The sequence below is a fragment of the Podarcis gaigeae genome (assembly GCF_964106915.1).
Source record: "Podarcis gaigeae genome assembly, chromosome: 1".
NCBI classification, from domain to species: Eukaryota; Metazoa; Chordata; class Lepidosauria; order Squamata; family Lacertidae; genus Podarcis; species Podarcis gaigeae.
In genome coordinates, this window is record NC_139678.1 from 73,189,503 (window position 1) to 73,208,617 (window position 19,115).

General features: G+C 42.2%; 3 protein-coding genes across 15 annotated transcripts in view; 1 reads left to right on the forward strand and 2 right to left on the reverse strand.

Moving 5' to 3' along the window:
* IGSF22 (immunoglobulin superfamily member 22) overlaps positions 1–11,687 on the reverse strand; it is a 34,237-nt gene extending 22,550 nt beyond the window's left edge. Inside the window, exons 1-7 of the mRNA XM_083718106.1 lie at positions 11,369–11,687; positions 8,341–8,474; positions 5,652–5,792; positions 5,272–5,408; positions 4,123–4,222; positions 2,378–2,417; positions 1,111–1,288 (exon numbers count right to left, since the gene is read on the reverse strand). Of these exons, the coding sequence (XP_083574232.1) occupies positions 1,111–1,288; positions 2,378–2,417; positions 4,123–4,222; positions 5,272–5,408; positions 5,652–5,792; positions 8,341–8,440 (696 nt within the window). The 5' untranslated portion in view covers positions 8,441–8,474; positions 11,369–11,687. The remainder of the gene's footprint in view (positions 1–1,110; positions 1,289–2,377; positions 2,418–4,122; positions 4,223–5,271; positions 5,409–5,651; positions 5,793–8,340; positions 8,475–11,368) is intronic.
* Positions 1–19,115, forward strand: part of TMEM86A (transmembrane protein 86A) — a 217,064-nt gene that overhangs the window by 66,402 nt on the left and 131,547 nt on the right. The gene's annotated exons all lie outside the window — the stretch shown is intronic.
* Positions 16,432–19,115, reverse strand: part of PTPN5 (protein tyrosine phosphatase non-receptor type 5) — a 63,536-nt gene continuing 60,852 nt past the window's right edge. For 12 of the 13 annotated variants that reach the window (XM_083720971.1, XM_083720969.1, XM_083720965.1 and 9 more), the window contains one exon: positions 16,432–17,070. In XM_083720971.1, the coding sequence (XP_083577097.1) occupies positions 16,974–17,070 (97 nt within the window). In that variant the 3' untranslated portion in view covers positions 16,432–16,973. The remainder of the gene's footprint in view (positions 17,071–19,115) is intronic. The other variant, XR_014559848.1, reaches the window with a different exon arrangement.

Here is a 19,115-nt window from a genome sequence, read left to right on the forward strand (position 1 = left end):
CGCATGAACATTACCTCATGCTCCTGACTTTGAAGCCACTTTCTTCTAGACCATGGGTAGGCAAACTAAGGCCCGGGGGCCAGATCCTGCCCAATCGCCTTCTAAATCCGGCCCACGGATGGTCCGGGAGTCAGTGTGTTTTTACATGAGTAGAATGTGTCCTTTTATTTAAAATGCACCTCTGGGTTATTTGTGGGGCCTGCCTGGTGTTTTTACATGAGTAGAATGTGTGTTTTATTTAAAATGCATCTCTAGGTTATTTGTGGGGCATAGGAATTCATTCATCCCCCCTCCCATATAGTCCGGCCCTGCACAAGGTCTGAGGGACAGTGGACTGGCCCCTGCTGAAAAAGTTTGCTGACCCTTGTTCTAGACTGTTTACGTTACACTGCATAGATAAGGAATGACTACTAGTTTCAGTTTCACATATACCAACAGTGTGGAGGTTTGTGTTTGCATGTTTAGGAAGTAGAGCTAAGAGTTCTGTGGCATCATAAAGTATCACAAATATACCAAGGCTTATGCCACCCAAAAGTGGTTAGTCATTAAATGGAATAGGACTCTGGATACATAGTTCTGTGAGGGTACTTTTGGCTCTTTCCCCCCACTCCGCCCTCTGAAATCTGCTCTGGAGGTTTGGTCCACCCTCTGGAACAGTGTGGGGTGGAAGTGGAAATAAGTCAAGATTGACACCCTCATCCCAACTTCTGTTGCAGAAGGCTTCAGTGACTCAAATATTTTTCTGATCATGGAAGGGCACCATTGGATCCAATCTTTTGTTTTTGCATCAACAAACTTTGCATACAAGTGTATCATGGTAATATTTTTCAAGAGGCAGGATTAAAACACACACACACACTGTTGTTGTTGTTGTTGTTGTTGTTGTTGTTGTTGTTGTTGTTGTTGTTGTTACTATTTTTCTTTTTTTTTTTAATGCCAAGAGTCTGAATTCCACTTTTCTTGGATCCAATATTTCCCCCCATGACATATAGATAAGACAACATGAACCTGAATAAAATAACTGCAGCCGAATTGAAACAGAAGACTTCTTTATGGTATACATGGGAGCAGAGATAGAATGTCATTTCAGTGTCCAAAAGCATCACTAACCTCAACTTCAACTTTTTTCTTCATCTCCTTCAGTTTTTTAAGAAGTCCTCGGAAATCTGTGAAGCCATATTCCATGCAGACCTTCTCAAAGTCCTTCTTGGGCACCTTGGAGAGAATCTCCAGCATTTCTTTCTCATTAACCACCCTCTTCTCTTTTTTCTTTTGTGCCGGAGGCCCCCTGTGTATACACACACAAAACAGGTCATGTGGCAGTCATGTGGCATTTATTCATCTACTTCTAACAGAAAATTGTCAGGGTCTTTGCAAAACTATAATTTCCAGGGCTCTTGAGAGGGAAACCAGGATAATTAAACCAGCTGGGAGGTCTTAAGACAAATCCTTCCCAAACTATTTTCCTTTATCTATGGGTATATTTTTCTTCTTGCCAGAGAACATTCTGATCTATGTGGTTGGGCTACTTCCTCACTGATCTCCCTGAGGAAATGTAACAGATTGTTTCTTGGCTCAGATTTGGCTGCTCACTGTGTTTTCTGGCTGACAGGCCACTCCCCACCCATGGTCTGAGACAGAGACAATGGAACAGCTACTTTGGGACTCCTTCTCCCTCCCTGCACCACTCATAATTGTTGTTGTTGTTTAGTCGTTTAGTCGTGCCCGACTCTTCGTGACCCCATGGACCAGAGCACGCCAGGCACTCCTGTCTTCCACTGCCTCCCACAGTTTGGTCAAAAAACTGTGGGAGGCAGTGGAAGACAGGAGTATGTTAGAGAAGTGGCATAAAAAGTTTAAAGCGAACAAGCTAACAGAAAAAAATGACCCCTACATGGTTTGCAATCCACAGGGACAGCCATGCTCTGGCCTCTCTCATTGCCATGGCCTTTCACTCACGCAAGAGCAGTGCTCATACTGCTTCTTGCTTGGCCACCAGCCCAGCAACCAACTAACCAACCAACCAACCCACAATGATGTTGTAACCTGGGCCAGCCCTACCATGAGGCAAAGTGAGGCAGCTGCCTCAGGAGGCAAATATTGAGGCAGAGAGTGGATGTGCATGTGCTATGCAGCCTATCCTGCATCCACTAATCTAGGCCACTGCCCTTGGGATGCAATGGAGGATGTTGAGATAAGATTTAGCAGTCTGCTGGGCTTTTGTACATGGAACAGGAGTGGGAGGAGGAAACTTCTTGCCCTTTGCTTCAGGCAGCAAAACTCCTTGGGCTGGTCCTCTTTGTAACCCATGCAGGGGAAAGATCTAGAAACTGACCACAGGTGTATTGGGGGGCGGGGCGGGGGGAGAGCATCTCACCTTTTCTTCAACATTTTTTTGAAATCCAGCTTTTCTTCACCTTTTGATTTAAAAAAAGTGAAAGAAAATTAAAAGAAGAGAGTTAGTGCAGACAGCTAAGGTTCTGGAGTGAGTGGTCATGGACCAGGTCCAAGTGCTTTTGGAATAAACTGATTTTCTAGATCTATTTCAATTGGGGTTTAGGCCTGGTTTTGGCGCAGAAACTGCTTTGGTCACCCTGTATGATGACCTCTGTCGAGAGACATGGGAAACATGTCCCTGTTAATTTTCCTCAACCTCCTAGCAGTTTTTGATACCATCGACCATGGTATCCTTCTGGAGCGGCTGTCCAAATTGGGGGGGGGGGGGGAGACCGCTTTGTGGTGGTTCCAGTTGTACTTGGATAGTTGTTCACAGAGGGTGTTGCTTGGGGTATGTTTTTCAGCCCCATGGAGCCTTCAATGTGGGGTTCTGCAGAGCTCGATCCTAACCCCTATGCTGTTTAAGATCCATATGAAACCGCTGGGTGGGGTTATCTGGAGGTTAGGAGTATGTTGTCAGTAGTATGCCAATGACACTCAGCTTTATTTCTCCTTTACATCTGCAGGTGAGGCAGTGGAAATGCTGGACTGGTTTCTTGCCTCAATAACGGACTAGATGAGGGCCAACAAACTGAAGCTCAATCCAGATAAGACTGAGGCAATGTTAGCGGGTGGTTTCCTAGACCAGACAGGTAGGAGATTGCCTGTTCTTGATAGAGTTACACATCCTCTGAAGGAGTAGGTTCATAGCTTCAGGGTACTCCTGGATCCTTTGTTGTCACTTGAGGCTCAGGTGGTTTCAGTGGCGTGGAGTGCCTTCCACCACCTTTGACTGGTGGCCCAGCTACGCCCCTATCTGGACAGGGATAGCCTAACTACTGTTGTCGATGCTCTGGTAACCTCAAGGTTAGGTTACTGCAATGAGTTATACATAGAGCTGCCTCTGAAGATGGTTCAGAAATTTCAGCTGGTGCAGAATTCAGCCTGGTTGCTCACCAGGTCAATACAGTTTGAGCATATTACACACATCCTGGTTCGAATGCACTGGCTACCAATTAGTTTCTGGGCCTAATTCAAAGTGCTGGTTTTGACCTATAAAGCTTTAAATGACTCAGGACCACAATACCTTAAGGACCGCCTCTTTCCATAGGAACCTACCCAGACCCTGAGATCATCTTCCGAGGCTCTTCTTTGTGTGCCTCCTCCTTGAGAGGTCTGGAGGGTGGCAACACGAGAACGGGCCTTTTCTGCAGTGGCTCCCCATCTGTGGGATGCTCTTCCCTGGGAGGTTCACCTGGCACCTTCATTATACACCTTTAGGCGCCAGGCAAAAACATTCCTCTTTAACCAGGCCTTTGGTTGACTGACATCCTATACCCTATTAAAATGTGTGGGGGGGTTATTGGGTTGCTTTTGCTTTTATTTTGATCATATATTTTGTGGTTTTATATTCTGATTTTTTTCCCTATGTATCGCTCTCAGACCTGCAGGTACAGGGTGGTATATAAATTTAATAAATATAAATAAATAAATTAGGAACAAGGAACCAGTTTACAGCGTAGCTTAGGAGACCTACCTGTATATCTTATTACACATTTATCAAAGGGCTTCCATATCCTTATTCCATATTCCACTTTGGTAAAAGTTCCAAAGGCCTTTCTTTCCCCCCTATAATCCGGTGTCTTTCCCCCATGAACTCAGATTAGGTATGTGTTTGCTACTTACTTTCACTGATAGTCAAGGACACAGTACAGATGAGGTCAGCATGGTCATTGGAAACAACACACTTGTAATTGTCTGCATCATCTGCATGGAGGTTTTCCATCTGCAAAGAAGACACGGCACCCAGACAAAACAGGCAGTGAGGGGCACTTGCAGACTTTACACAACTAGCAGAACCCTCCCCTTAAACACTGAGGCATCTGGAGTCAATTTCATGCTTATTTGAATCAATTGCCTCTTGCTAAAGATAGGGCTTCTCCAGATAGGGCTATTCTCACACATGGCTCTCCAGATGTTGTTGAACTGTAACTCCCATCATCTCTGGTGATTGGCCATGCTGGCTGAGGCAGATGGAAGTTGCAATCCAACAATATATAGAGAACCACAGATTTCTCATTCCTGGCCTTGGCTCCATACTTGTCTGGAGCCACTTCTCAGGGTTGAACTAGCAAGAAGACTGAAGAGAGCTCTTTGGAAGGATTTTATCTCTTCTCTTTGACTTCCTCTCCCTATAATGACATCACATGAGCCAATAAGTCATTTCAAAGGCTCTGTGCATGTTTTCCTTCATAGAAGAACAGCTTGATAAATGCAACTCTCTGTTACCACAGCTGATGGCCCAACAAGAGTGTGAGTATTTGAAATTGCAACACTGAATATCGCTGTTGAAAAATACTGCATTCAGCCTGATGTAGAGCAGAAATTCATTTCAGTTCACTTTTTAATGCAAACCCGCCTAATTCACACTTCCTGAGCCAATATGTGAAACAAAACACAGCTAACCTTCAAAAGTTGCACCTCTCTAAATTTTGTGATGTAGCTCACCAGCAAAAAACTAAGTACAAAAATGCATATATTGGGGAAAGTGTGCAGATAAACATACGGTGCAAAAATGCATTATATAAGGAGGAAATGGTTTGCAAAAATGCAGCTTTGTGTACAAAATGGAAATATTTGGGGAAACATGCATGAACAATGCATACAAATTTTCATTCTTTTAAAAAATTGCAAGCTGATGCAGAAATGGAAAGATTGGAACTGAAGACTGGAAAAGCAAAATACGAGAAATTGAAATCCAAAAGTTTCTTCCCTCTCTACACTTCAGAGAAGTAGGTTATAGTAAGAAAATGGGTTTTCAAAGCAACTCATTACCTTAAGGACATATTCCTTATTGATGCTGTCGTAAAACATCTTTGATCCTTCTTTGATTGGTATCCCACTTTCTCTTTTCCAGACTACACTGGGTTTTGGGTTCCCTTTCACTTTGGCTCGAAATACAGCTTTGTCTCCTGCAGGTAAATGCGAAGCAGCATCAAGTGAAATTCGAGTGATATTCTATTTTGCAACAACCTACCTTTTCTGTGCCAAAATTAACCATTCCATCTGCTCCTCCTCAAACTAATGCTAGAGGAAGAGCAGCTGCATGCAGAGTTTCTGTGTGGCTAGCTCTGGTTTCTGTGTCTTCGGATAGTGCCCGTGATGCCTTGAAGGTGAAGTGGCTTATAGACTAGATGAATGCTACTTCTGCTCACCTTCAGGGGCTGTTAGCGGATGAGGTTTCTCCACAAATTCTGGGATGCTTTCCCCTGCAGGTATCTCGATGGAGCGAGTGATCATGCTGAACGACTCCACAGCAGAAGAAGAAGAGCTCTTGCTAGTTGAAATGGTCTCCTCTGCCAGGCAGAAACTTACAATTATTCATATAAAATGGTTCCCCCGTTTTCAACTCCCCCTCCCAAAAGAACGTAGCATGTGGACAGTTATTTCATTAACTTATTTTGAGAATTAAATCCCCATTTTTGTCTCTGAGGGTCCACATAGCAAGTCAAGTAAAATAATGACTTGTGCCATTTTAGTGTCTTCCTAAAGAGAAATGCTGCTTTCTGGGGGTGGGGGTGTTGGGTGCGCATGAGAGTTACACACCCAAACTAAGCAGAATCAGCTGATGCATGGGAGCTCAATCATGCTTTTTGTTGTGAAAGTAGCCACATCTCTACCTGCCTTACACCTGATGTCAGATATGGTTTCAGGAAAACAGATTTGGTCCCCAGATCACAGGTTGCCCTCCTCTGACATAAGCAATGGCAGCAGAGGGATGAGCAATGGATGGAATGTGTTTCATTGATCTGCTTCTCTCCTGTGTTCACTTTGAGGATGCTCCTAGTTTATACAGACATTTGAAAAGATCTGATGTAACGTGTGAACTGTAATGAATATAAGCAGCTAAGTAATATCAAATGTGACAGACTCTTCAGGTTAATTGATTAATCTGTCTTTATCAGTGCACCCAGTGCTGTGGAGAGTAACGAAAACAAAGGTAGTTCTCTACACCAAGGAGGTTACAAGATAAATTTAGTCAGTGATGGGTGGGAGTGGAAAGGAAGGGTAATAAGCGTTGAGTGGCAATAGAGGGGTTAATACAAAAGCTTTATGGAAGAGGTTGATTTGGGGCTGCAGTGTGGAAGAAGATAGAAAGGGGAGGGGCTATCTAGGTATTCATAAAGGAGGAAGTGCTATGGATAAGAATAACCAGGAAGGATGGACAAACTAAATGTTTATTCTGTATTTTGTGTTTTTATCTGGTATTTTTATGTTATGAACTGTCCTGGATGAAGGGTGGTATATAAATTTAATAGATAAACAATAAATATAATAAAAAATGGAGCAAGAGAGCTCAAGGAAGTTGAGGGTGGTAAAATAAGAAGTGGCAGTTGCAGGCAATGATATATTGAGATATAAAGAGAGATAATGGATGGACAAGGTTGCAGAGAACTCTAAATAGAAGGGCAAGGAATTAAAGCTGGGTGCAGAAGAGAATGGGAAACTATGTCAGGGATTTGAGAGGAGCATCACACCCTTCACACCCACCAATGTCTCAGCCATTCTCTAATTCTTGGTAATAACACAGGAGGTTAGTTCCAGCTAAGACTTAAAATAATGCTCTGCAATCTACCAGCTGCATATTTCTGGTATAAGTTGTCTGCAAGATGGGAAGAGCTCAGCATGATGGGAGTCAGACACAAGGTGAGTTGCACTACATGTTGCTACTTCCCTATCTGCCCATCCCTGCTGGGACAAATTTTGACAGGCGGGCAGGGTTGACACCTATGATGTATATTTTTAGGACCCACATTATTTTTTGTGCTTATATGCTGTTTGAAACAGTTTTTAATGTTGTGTTTTAAGTGTGGCCCATTTTGGGTAGAAGGGCAGGGAAACAACAATGCCTCATGGGGAGGCCTGGTGGGTTAAATTTGGCCTGTGGGTCGGAGGTTCCCCATTCCCATACCACACACTGAGAAAGGGTTAACCAATTTCAGAAATGTAAAGAAATTGAAATGCAAACACAAAAGTAGAAAACATGTAACAAAATATTAACATCAGCACAAGATTGCTCCAACCAGCTAAAAAGGTAAAGGTAAAGGTACCCCTGCCCGTACGGGCCAGTCTTGACAGACTCTGGGGTTGTGCGCCCATCTCACTCAAGAGGCCAGGGGCCAGCGCTGTCCGGAGACACTTCCGGGTCACGTGGCCAGCGTGACATCGCTGCTCTGGCGAGCCAGAGCCGCACACGGAAACGCCGTTTACCTTCCCGCTGGTAAGCGGTCCCTATTTATCTACTTGCACCTGGAGGTGCTTTCGAACTGCTAGGTTGGCAGGCGCTGGGACCAAGCAGCGGGAGCGCACCCCGCCGCAGGGATTCGAACCGCCGACCTTTCGATCGGCAAGTCCTAGGCACTGAGGCTTTAACCCACAGCGCCACCTGCGTCCCTCCAACCAGCTAGAGTTAGTCATAACTAACTGAGGTTCCTTTACTTAAAACATTAAATAACTGTTGATGGTAATGGCGATGGTGACGAAGAACAAATTCTATTTCCTTCTGTGGGACACATAATGCTAGCCTAAGCATGTCTATTCAGACGTTATGTCCCATTTAGTTCATTGGGACTTAACAGCTAGATAAGTGTGGACAAAATTATTCATTAATTCAGTCATTATTTCTGAAATCATCCCTTCTTGTAAAAAATTCTCGGGGTAAAAACTACAGGGTAAAAATCACAGCCAACATAAACTCAATAAAAAATTATAACTAATAGGGTTAGAGATAGTAGCCTTTCTCACAGCTGACTTTAGCTGGATTGAGTCCAACAGATTTAGTTCCTTATTGACCAACAGCATTATTTGATGCTCTGAGCTTCTGGAGATTGTCACAATACTTGCCTCCCACAATTGTGGTAGTCTGAGACATGTGCTGCACTGAGCTGGAGCTAGAGCTGGAGACCATGGAGTGAGATTCCATATGCATGACGGCAGTTGCCATAATGGCGTTCTGCAGATTACAGTATTTTCAGGGGCTGTAAGAATAAAAAGCTTGATCATTTTACTCAGTCAAAGCAAGTCTAGTGTTCACTCCCACATCTCATGACCATGAAACAGCATGCAGGATTGGGGTAAGGTGATATAGCAGTTGGGAAAAGCAGAGAGGAGCCAGTCTGGTCTCAATGGCTGGAGTGAGCAGGAACAGGGAGAAGGGTTGGCCCTCAGCCCCCAAGAACTCCTATTGATTTTCTCCCATTAAATTATTGTCATCCGCTCTTGTCAAGATTAGTAATGTTCCACATCTGGGGAAACCTTGACAAGAGTGTGTTTCTGCTTGTGGAAAGAGTGTGTGTTTCTGCTTGTGGAAAGGGCTTGTGATCCCGTACAGTGGTACCTCAAGTTAAGTACTTAATTCGTTCCAGAGGTCCGTTCTCAACCTGAAACTGTTCTTAACCTTAACCACTTTAGCTAATGGGGCCTCCCGCTGCCGCCGCGCCACCGGAACACGATTTCTGTTCTCATCCTAAAGCAAAGTTTTTAACCTGAGGTACTATTTCTGGGTTAGCGGAGTCTGTAACCTGAAGCGCATGCAAACTGAGGTACCACTGTATATGCTTCCACAAATGGAGGCAATTTTGCACCAGCTCCTTCTTTCCTCTTGTGACTCCCTGCATCACAAGCCATGCTGTGCTGGAGGGTCTTGCAACTGTGAGAAGCAATTATTTTGGGGGCAGGGGTGGGGCTGCTGGATGGAGGAAGAATAAGTGAAAACCTCTTTCAGTTCTCTTTTATTAGCTGAGGAATCCATGGGATTAAAAAAAGCCTTTCCCACAAGCAGAGCGAAATGCCACACCCTGGCATTTTACTTATTTATTAATAACTAGATGCACCTTCCACAACCTTTAACCCAAAGCCAACTCTATCTAACAATATATAATAAAGATGGAAGAGCCATATTTTGGTACTGCTTCTTAAAGGATCGAAAAGATTGATAAGCTTAGGAGAACGGTCCAGGTGGGGCCCAAATGATAATAGCAATAAGGACCTAGTCAGCCTCCCCATGGAGGGCATTCCAAAGCTAGGAACCACAACCCCGGCAGCCTGTTTCTGGTCACCATCAGTACCCACAAAGGTGGGGGTCAACCATGAGGGAAGCTTCAGATAATCACAGTGATCGTGTGGACTGTGGGGAAAGACGAGATGGTCCAGTAAGCAACTGCATCCTAATCCTTAGGACTAGGAGTTTAGGAGTTCAGGAAAACCATTGAAGCTTTTTAGAGACTGTTCAGATATGCCTCACCACCTGAACCGCCTTGTTTGGCATGGCGTCTTGATGCAGGACAGCCTGGCCCTCGTTGCTTGGATAATAGGTTGGTACATGGGGATGGGGGTTCATCGGGTGGAACTGACAACAGCAATGAGCTTTGGTGTCATATGGTTTTCAGACAACAGGCTGGCTGGCTTGTTTTATATCAAACCTCTAAATCACATTTCTACTGAGAGCCACCCACCAAACATATCTGTCACTCAGATCATGGAGAGAGCTTCCATGACAACACTGCACATTATTGATAGAGCCTGCCATTAGTGTGAAGATAGTCCGCATCTTTTCAGATCCAGGACTCATCTTCAACCTAAACATTTCCTCATGTGGTTTGCCATATATTTGTATTGTGCTACTTGCTGCTGCTGTGACTCTCCTTAGATCAGGCTGTCCTGCCTTTGGGACCAAGCCCAGAGAGTAATGCTGGGAGAGTGCTCTTTGCCCCCTGATGGCTAGGTTATGAGGAGCCTCAGGTACTCTTTTATCTCCAATGCTATTTAATGTCTATCTGAAAATGCTGGGAGAAGTCATTAGGCGTTTGGGGGCAAGGTGCCATCAGTACGTTGATGACACTCGGCTTTATTTCTCCGTAACATCTGAATCAGGAGAGGCCTTACAGTCCCTGAGCTAGTGACTGGATGCAGCGTTGAGGCGGGTGAGGAAAAACAAGCTGAGCTTGAATCCTGGCCAGATGGATGCACTGTGGGTGAGTAGTTCCCGTGCCTGAGAAATCGGGCCATTGTCTACCTTGGATGGGGAGCAGGTTCACAGTCTGGGGCTGCTTCTGGATCTAGCTTTTGTCACTGGAAGACCAGTTAGCCTCTGGACTGGGACAATTCCTGGACTGGGAAGACCTTGCCACAGTAGTTCATGGATTGGCTACTTCAAGAATGGATTATTGCAATGTTCTCTACGTGGGGCTTCCCTTATACTTGATCCAGACGCTGCAGTTAGTGCAGAATACTGAAAGGAGTGAGATCTTATTAACATATAACAGCTGTGCTCAGAGATCTGCACACGTTGCTGGTTTGCTACCAGGTTGCTGGTTTGCTACCAAGCTGAGTTCAAGGCATTACTATTAGTATTTAAAGCCCCCTAACAACTTGGGACCAGCTTACCATTGAGGTTGCCTTATTCCATATAAATCAGTCTTTTGGTGTGGCTGCACTTACACTGTGGGACTCCTTGGCTGTTGATATCAGGCAGGTACTTTCATTGTATACTTTTCAGTGCCCTGCTAAAGACCTATTTTTTAAATACAATCCTACCCAGATTTTTTAATGTTTTAAACTATTCATTTTTATCAATAATTTTATTATTTTATTCATTTTGCAAACTTCTTTGAGGGTTTGTTTGTTTTACAATCAAGAGACATATAAATCTTATGAAATAAATTAATAAATAAAAATTTCAAAATGCCAGTAACCTGAGAATATTATTAATTTGACCCATCTAGTAAAATAAATATAATTTTTTTTAATTCCCTCCTCAAATTTTTTAGCAATAAAACACAAGCAAAAGAGCAACAGCTGCAACAACAACAGCAACAACATATTAGAATCCAAACAAATAAAAGAGGCAAACTAAATTATTTATAAACCATACCTTTTCTTCTGGCGACCAAGATTCTTGGTGGTCTCTATTATGAAACAGAACTTTAAGGGAGCATCAGTTAGTTCTTCCGAGTCCTGCAGCAGATGTGAAATGGCTAAAGAGTCTTGGCAGACTCTGGAAGACAGCTGGGTCCCACAGCATATTTCAAATATGGCTCTGTGTACTTCAAACTTTAAATAAACACTGGCCCCCTGTGGGCTATGTGGTTACATCCATTTCTGCAGCTTCAACAGTTTCACATAGTTAGAATAAGACAGACCCTTAAGGTTAAAGAGTGAGGATGTACAGCAAAACCATTAAATATAGCATGTTATCAAAGAAAGAAGCCTAGCAAATTATTTTAAGTGGTTTAAAAAACAATACTTTACATATAACTGAAAAGGGGTCCTTACTAGGACTTACATTTAAAAATGGCTTTCGCCTATGTTCTGTCCCATATTAACATTTGTACACACAGAAAAATATTGTAGAAAGTGGCTCATGATGATTATTTTGCCTCTCCTTTTGTGTAATATGGTGGCAGGGCATTATCAAAATGTGCTTCATCTAGTTTTGAAAAGCATCACGTGAAATGCTAGTGATCTGTATCAGAGGCTCTTTTGTGCATGGTTTCAGGGATGGTAGCCTATTAAGTTTTACTCATGGCAAGTTAACGGACCTCACTTAGCCATGTTCATTCATTTCAGCAGGTCTACTCTGAGGAACTCTTCATTGAATACCATCCCAAGTTGCTCAGTACAGTCATACTGTTCACATGAAGGCTAGAAGGAGACACTCTATGATGCTTTCCTGGTCCTTAGGGATGGAGTTTGTATTCTGAACCCAATTCATGTTATCCAAAAACTGTATGCAAACCAAAGTTCACCAACCAAATTTCCATGCACAAAAATAGTATATTAGGGGAAATGTTCAAAAAAATGCATGTTTTAGTGGAAGTAACATAAGAAATGAATTTTATTAAAGGAAACTACTTGCAAAACTGTGTTTATTCAGCAAAATGGCATATAAAAATGTATCAGTTATGAAAAATGCACACTAAAATAATAGAATAATAGAATTGGAAAGGACCATAAGGGTCATCTAGTCCAACCCTATGCAATGCAGAAATCTAAGCTGAAGCATTCATAGCAGATGGCCATCCAACCTCTGCTTAAAAACCTTCAAGGAATGAAAGTCCACCACCTTCTCCACTATCAATCAGCTCTTACTGCCAGAAAGTTCTTTCTGATGTTTTGTCAGAATCTCCTTTCTTGTAACTTGAAAATGCTGGTGAATTTTCATGGGGACTTAGATTTCCTCCCAACCTACAAATTGATGCTGAAATATGGAAAACTGAAGTATGGAAAAACAAGAGTGACAGAGTGATTCATGCCTATTGCTCTCTGCTGCCATGCTGGGTGGCTCAGCTATTAAATGTGAGGTATTGTATAAAATGGGACACTAGTAAATTACGGTATGTCCAGGCGTCATTTAGAACCATGCATTTAGTACCAGGAAATACCACGTGACCCAAACTTTTTTGTATAATGTGTTCCAGTTTGTTCCCTACTTTGGGATTTCATCATGTGAAATCCCAAAGTAGGGAACTAACTGCAGGGAACATGCTCCAGTGGATGTTAAAGATGTTCCATGTTCTTCTGGTCATCACAATGTGAGTGTAATGCCCAAAGGGAAAAATGCATTGGAAAAATTAGCAGGCTGGATATGTAGCCGGATCTTTTATGCTCAAGTTCCCAGGACAATACCCAGAAATGAAAGGCACTTGTAACCTCATTTGGAGCTGCTTCAATATACCTCACTTAAACATATTTCTCAGCTTCTTGAGGGGTTTTATATTCTCACAAATGTCGCAAGATGTCATTTATCATGGCCATTGTTTCTGCCCTCTCAGTTTTCATTACGGAAGCAACTGAAAGCATTGCAAACTGTGAAGAGCTCTAGCATGGATCCATGCCAGTGGCGTAGCATGGGGGGTGCAGGGGGGGCCGCACTGGGCGCAACATCTGGGGGTTAGGGAAATCCATGGGTTAGGGGGCGCAAATCCACGGGTTAGGGGGCGCAAATCCATGGGTTAGGGGGCGCAAATTACTTGCCTTGCCCCGGGTGCTGATAACCCACGCTACGCCACTGCTCCATGCTAAGGCAGAAAAATTAATTTTCTTACTGAAAAATGTCATGCTTAATCACAAAATGTCTGCCCTTTCCAAAGCCAAACTCCAGTAGGTGGCTGACCAGAAGGTCAGCTAATAAAAGGAAATAATGTAAGTAGTTTGCCTACTTCTAAGCAGTTATGTAGGGCCTCTAGGGGCAGAACAATAAGTTTCTCTTGCAATGTAGAGCTCCACCCATAACTTAAAACTTATTGTATTTCCATATTGTATAGCTCCATATCATTATGACATTATACAGTTCCTTAGCCTCACTGTACTTCATTGGCTGCCTGGGTTGCGGGGGGGGGGGCACAGAAATGCACAGGATGACATCACAACATGGGGTACGTTGCTTCACATTATGGAGGGAGTGATACCGTACTTGGCACAGAGACACCATTTCTGGCGGCGGCTCTGTGCCATTCATACTCTGTAATTCTGACCCAAGTTCTAGAGATGCTACATTTTCTTTAAAAAAAGAATTGCCCTCCCACACCATCAAGACTTCCCTAATATAACCAAATAAGAAACTATATGACCACCCTTTTCCCCCCCACTAGAAACTTTCATCGCTTCTCGCTTTTATATTGGAGCCTTTTTTTAGCTCCTGCAGCACATTTCCCTCATGCTTGTTTTCGTGGGAAGAGCAGATGACTATGCAAAGCAGGAAGAGCTGCTGTTCCAAAGGCTCTCCATCAGATCCCTGGGGGAGAGATTGCCGCAGAAAGACGTTACCTTATAAGAGTAGAGAAGAAGTCTTGAAGCTGCCACTGGGACTTCAACTGGGGTCAGACATAATAATAAAACCTTGACTCAAGCAAGCGCTGAAACTTCTCATATATATAAGGCATACATGCAGCTACAGAAATTGCCTCTCCCTCATGTTCTTAGCTGTGTTCATTTTAAAAGATAGGACCTGGAAGCAAATTGTATTCAACACACACACACACAGTCAAAATTTGTAGGATGCCCTTGAATGGAACTCTGGAATTGGAAGGATCTATAAGAAACAGCAGGGGGGGGGGGGAAACATGTCATGTGAAAAGCAAAATCCTTCTCTCTGCCACACTAGGTTTTTATTGCATATGGAGGGTTTTGGTTTTTTCAAAAAAAGGGGAGCAGTTTAACACACACAAAAACAGCCCAATTTGCAACTCTAAATATTTTAGTCTAAATGCCATCTGCTAATTTTTTTCTGACTATATAAGCTGGCACCAAAGGAACAATGCCCAAGGCCTGCAGATGAACAACAAAAGGCTACATCTGAAAGTGAGGCTCAGAGCAGTTCTTGCACAGGTCCCATGGAAAGGAATGGAAATTATCCAGTGTTTAGTGGAATGTTCCCTTGCTAGATTTCTTGTGGTTTCAGCTACAGCCACCAACCTTTAAGCCTGCTTAAGCCATTTTAACGCAATCACTCCCTACAGAATGCAAAGCAGTCTAAGTTAATGCATATCCCTACATTTTATGGAAGCAAATTCCACAGTTCTTCCTTTTGTCTATTTGAATCTCTTGCTATTCAGCTTATCCCCCTACTTGCCTTTTCCCTAAACTAAACATTGCAACTTTCCTCCAGTCCTCCACTATCCACCACAACCTGAGCATCCATTTCCTAGCCCTTCACTTCCAAGCTGAGACCCCATCAGAGTATATGTTAAGATTCCAACCCCTAGCTCAGATGTGCATTACTTACACTTACTTATCTAAAATGGCAAATGCAGTTGAATTGCTCATTCACCCAGTTTGGAGAGAACAGCTTGAAGCTTTTCACAATCTTTTTGATTTTTTAAAATAATTTGCTAAAGACACCAAACTTGCGAGACTTCACTGTCAACCCCTAATACCAGATCATTGATGAGAAAGCTAAATAGTGATGCTCCCACATCAGACCCTTGGAGGACCCTAGTTCTTACTTACCTCCGTTGTGAGAACTTCCATTAATCCTGCTTCCTGTTCTTGAACTACGTATATTAAGAGACATCCTGTCACAGCTAAGTTTACCCAGGAATCTTTGCTAAGAGACTTTGTCAAAAGCTTTTTGAACGCCCAAGTACCACAAATATATGGATCAGTTAAGAGGACTGATCCACAAATCTAACTCCTTGTGATATGGTTTGTGGATCCAGGCTGAGGTCATTCAAAGTGGCCATGTGTGTCTTCATTCACAACTCCCCCACACTTTAGAACCTAACTACACACAATGCTGAAAACATGATTAACAGTAATGTTGTGTGCTTTTTAAAAAAAATCCCTAATAATAATAATTTATTATTTATATCCCACCCATCTGGCTGGGCTTCCCCAGCCACCCTGGGCATCTTCCAACAAAATATTAAAATACAATAATGCATCAAACATTAAAAACTTCCCTAAACAAGGCTGCCTTCAGATGTCTTCTAAACGTCTGGTAGTTGTTGTTCTCTTTGACATCTGGTGAGGGGCTGTTCCACAGGGAGGGTGCCACTACCGAGAAGGCCCTGCCTGGTTCCCTTTAACTTGGCTTCTCGCAGTGAGGGAACTACCAGAAGTCCCTCAGTGCTGGACCTCAGTGTCCGGATAGAACGATGGGGGTGGAGACGCTCCTTCAGATATACTGGACCTCACATTCAGCAATTAGGATAGGAGAAAAAGCTTCAGTTGGCACCAATGGAAGCTTTTATCCTAATGTTATTTTTGTCTCACAGAGCAAAACCATGAGGGTGTAGTACTGGAACCGTAAAGCAAATTCTACCCATTGAGTTACCCCAAGAGAAACTTTCAAATCTCTCACCCCCACCATTACGAAGGAATGCTATACAGACAGAAAAAGCAATCAATTCTAAATAGCTTCTTTCTGCATCATTTTGATACCACAGCTACCTTGAAGGGACTGTTCAAAACATACCAGGCATGAACCATAAATAATTTCAGTATGAATCCATTTGAATCCTTTAATGCACAGACTCAGAAGGTCTTATGATATACACAGTATCCGGTAGTTTAAAATGTAAAAACAATCCATCAGAAAAAAGGCAAAAAAGTTACTTTTCAAGCTTAGTAAACATACATTACAGACTTAAGCAATACATTTATCAAAGACTTTTGCACTGTATTTGGATCTAGTAGCAATTTTGTAATTCGTTTTTTAAAATAGCAAATCTGACAATGATATTTTAAAATTTTGTAATAAATGAAGCTACTGATCTTATTTACAGTATAAATAGGCCTTTTTGGGGGGTGAAGATGATGTCCTGTCACATGTTGAAGAAAAGCGGTATCTTAGCTCTTAAATGCAAAATAAAGCATTTTGAAAGTAAAACTATATATATTATATATATTTATATATATATTTATAAATAAATATCTTCTATTCTGAAATTCCCATGTGTGTCTTCTCAGCTCTAGAATACATACAATTTGTGGCCAGAGTTCTGTTGGTTTGTTTCATAACAATTTTTCACGAATCTTTATTCCTCTGCTGCTGCTCTAGAAAACTGCTTTTCATATAAGCTCATGACATGGTGGACAAACTGATACTGTTCACAGGTCTGGATCATTCCTCCCCTGGGAAGAGAAACGGGGGAGGGGGGGAGATTTGGAAGCAGATATCCATTGTGTATCTCAAAACTATTAACAAAAATAATACAGCACAAATTGGGGTGGGGGGAGCTAAACACACAAAAAAACTGATCCTAAGTCTATTGGTTTTGAATAGTCTTCCTACTGGTAATGGTATTGAGTTCCTAGGGTTGCATATAAGATCACTGGGGTAACATACCAGAGTTTTAAGGTCTAGGATCTGTGCTAAATGCTTCTCAAAAACATTATCAAAATATAACATTAATCTCACTGTATCTGCTCGGCATAATCACACTGGTAATGGATCACAGAGATGCCAAAGATCACATGCAATTGCTTTTAGGTCATAGACTTTGTTTGGATAAAGTGAGTTTAATTCTGCAGTTGTTGATACAAAGCACAACAAAAAGGTTTTGAATCGGGTTCCCCAAATCTATTTACACCTGGCCAATAGAGTCAGAATAATGACAGCCATGGTATAGCCACAGTAAGATGGAAGGTTCCAGCAGCCTGCCTGATGCCATGTTTGGGAAGCTAACTAAAACCTAATCAACGAAAATCAGTGCTCCTCTCTGACTACTTGCCCTCATGATGCACAAGAGCTGTTGCTGTCAGTGCTATATGCATTCTCTGTGATACAACATTTAAATTCAGAATATGGTATCTGGCCCACAATTTTACATTCTTTGGAAGTCAGATAAGCCAGGTGAGGTTCACCCTGGCTTTTGGGTGTAGCAGCAAGATATGCTTTTTAATGTTCATGGAAAGTAAGAGATAAATATGGTGTAGATTCCAAGCCTGCTTTTTTATTTAGATGAGTATTTATTTATACACCACCTACTGGTGTTGGATCAACTGTGTTCCCAGTCCTTATAGTACTTCTCAGCTGTTACTGAAGTTGAAGGCATGTTTCAACTTTCCTTTCATGCAATCTCTATAGCAGGCATAGGCAAACTCGGCCCCCCAGCTGTTGTTGGACTACAGTTCCCATCATCCCTGACCACTGGTCCTGTTAGCTAGGGATGATGAGAGCTGTAGTCCCAAAACATCTGGAGGGCTGAGTTTGCTTATGCCTGCTCTATAGCCTTCCTGGTACAGGTGAAATGGTTACATATGACCACAAGATGGCAATCTAGCTACAGGAGTGATGTCTGAAGTACTGTTGTGCACTAATGCCGTCCGTCCGTCCCCCCCCATTAACTTTCCATGTTACAACTGGAAGATAGGAGTGCCCTTATGGGATCTGTATTCATATCTATACATCTGTATAAAATATATATCCCCCCAAAAAGCTATAAATTTCTCCCTGCATATTCAGTTAAGCTTATTCTAAGTCTGAGTTGACATTCCACTTCGCTAACATCACCCTGCTCACACGTTGCATGGTAACAGTGAATCCAACTAATTTCATCTATTTAACAGTTCAAGTTTACTCTGAAGTTATGTTTCAGTGATTTCAGTGAAATTGATCACATATTTAAGTCATCAAATCAGTATTTCTGACATTCTGAATACACCTGTCACTTGTAAATAATACAAATGTAATTAATTCTCATTAAACCATTCATTACATTCTTAAAAGTCTGTAATTTCATTTTTATTTTGTGTGGCTGCTTCCAATATTTTTTCTCAGAAATATCCAAATTTGTCATTGTAATGTACCCTCTTTTTTAACTAACTACAATGGAATAAAAACAAGAAAGAGATTTTTTTAAAAAAAGATAAAATCAAATGGTAAAAATGTTTCAATGTTTCAAAAGGCAAGACTTAAAAGTGAATATTAAAAAAAAGGGGGGGGGAAGACTTCCCGTTGTACAAGACCTGCTTCACATGAAATGCTAAACCATGGTTTCTAAACTACAATTTAATTTGATTGTCCAAACCCAGCCAGTGGCTCAGTCATGCTTTATCAACCATAAACAAACCACATTAGTAAGCCATGGCTTATTGTTGACTCATAAACCTTGGTTTACACTAGCCATGAACCCAGCCCTTGTATCTATTCCCCAATACTTTCTTTAAACAACAAT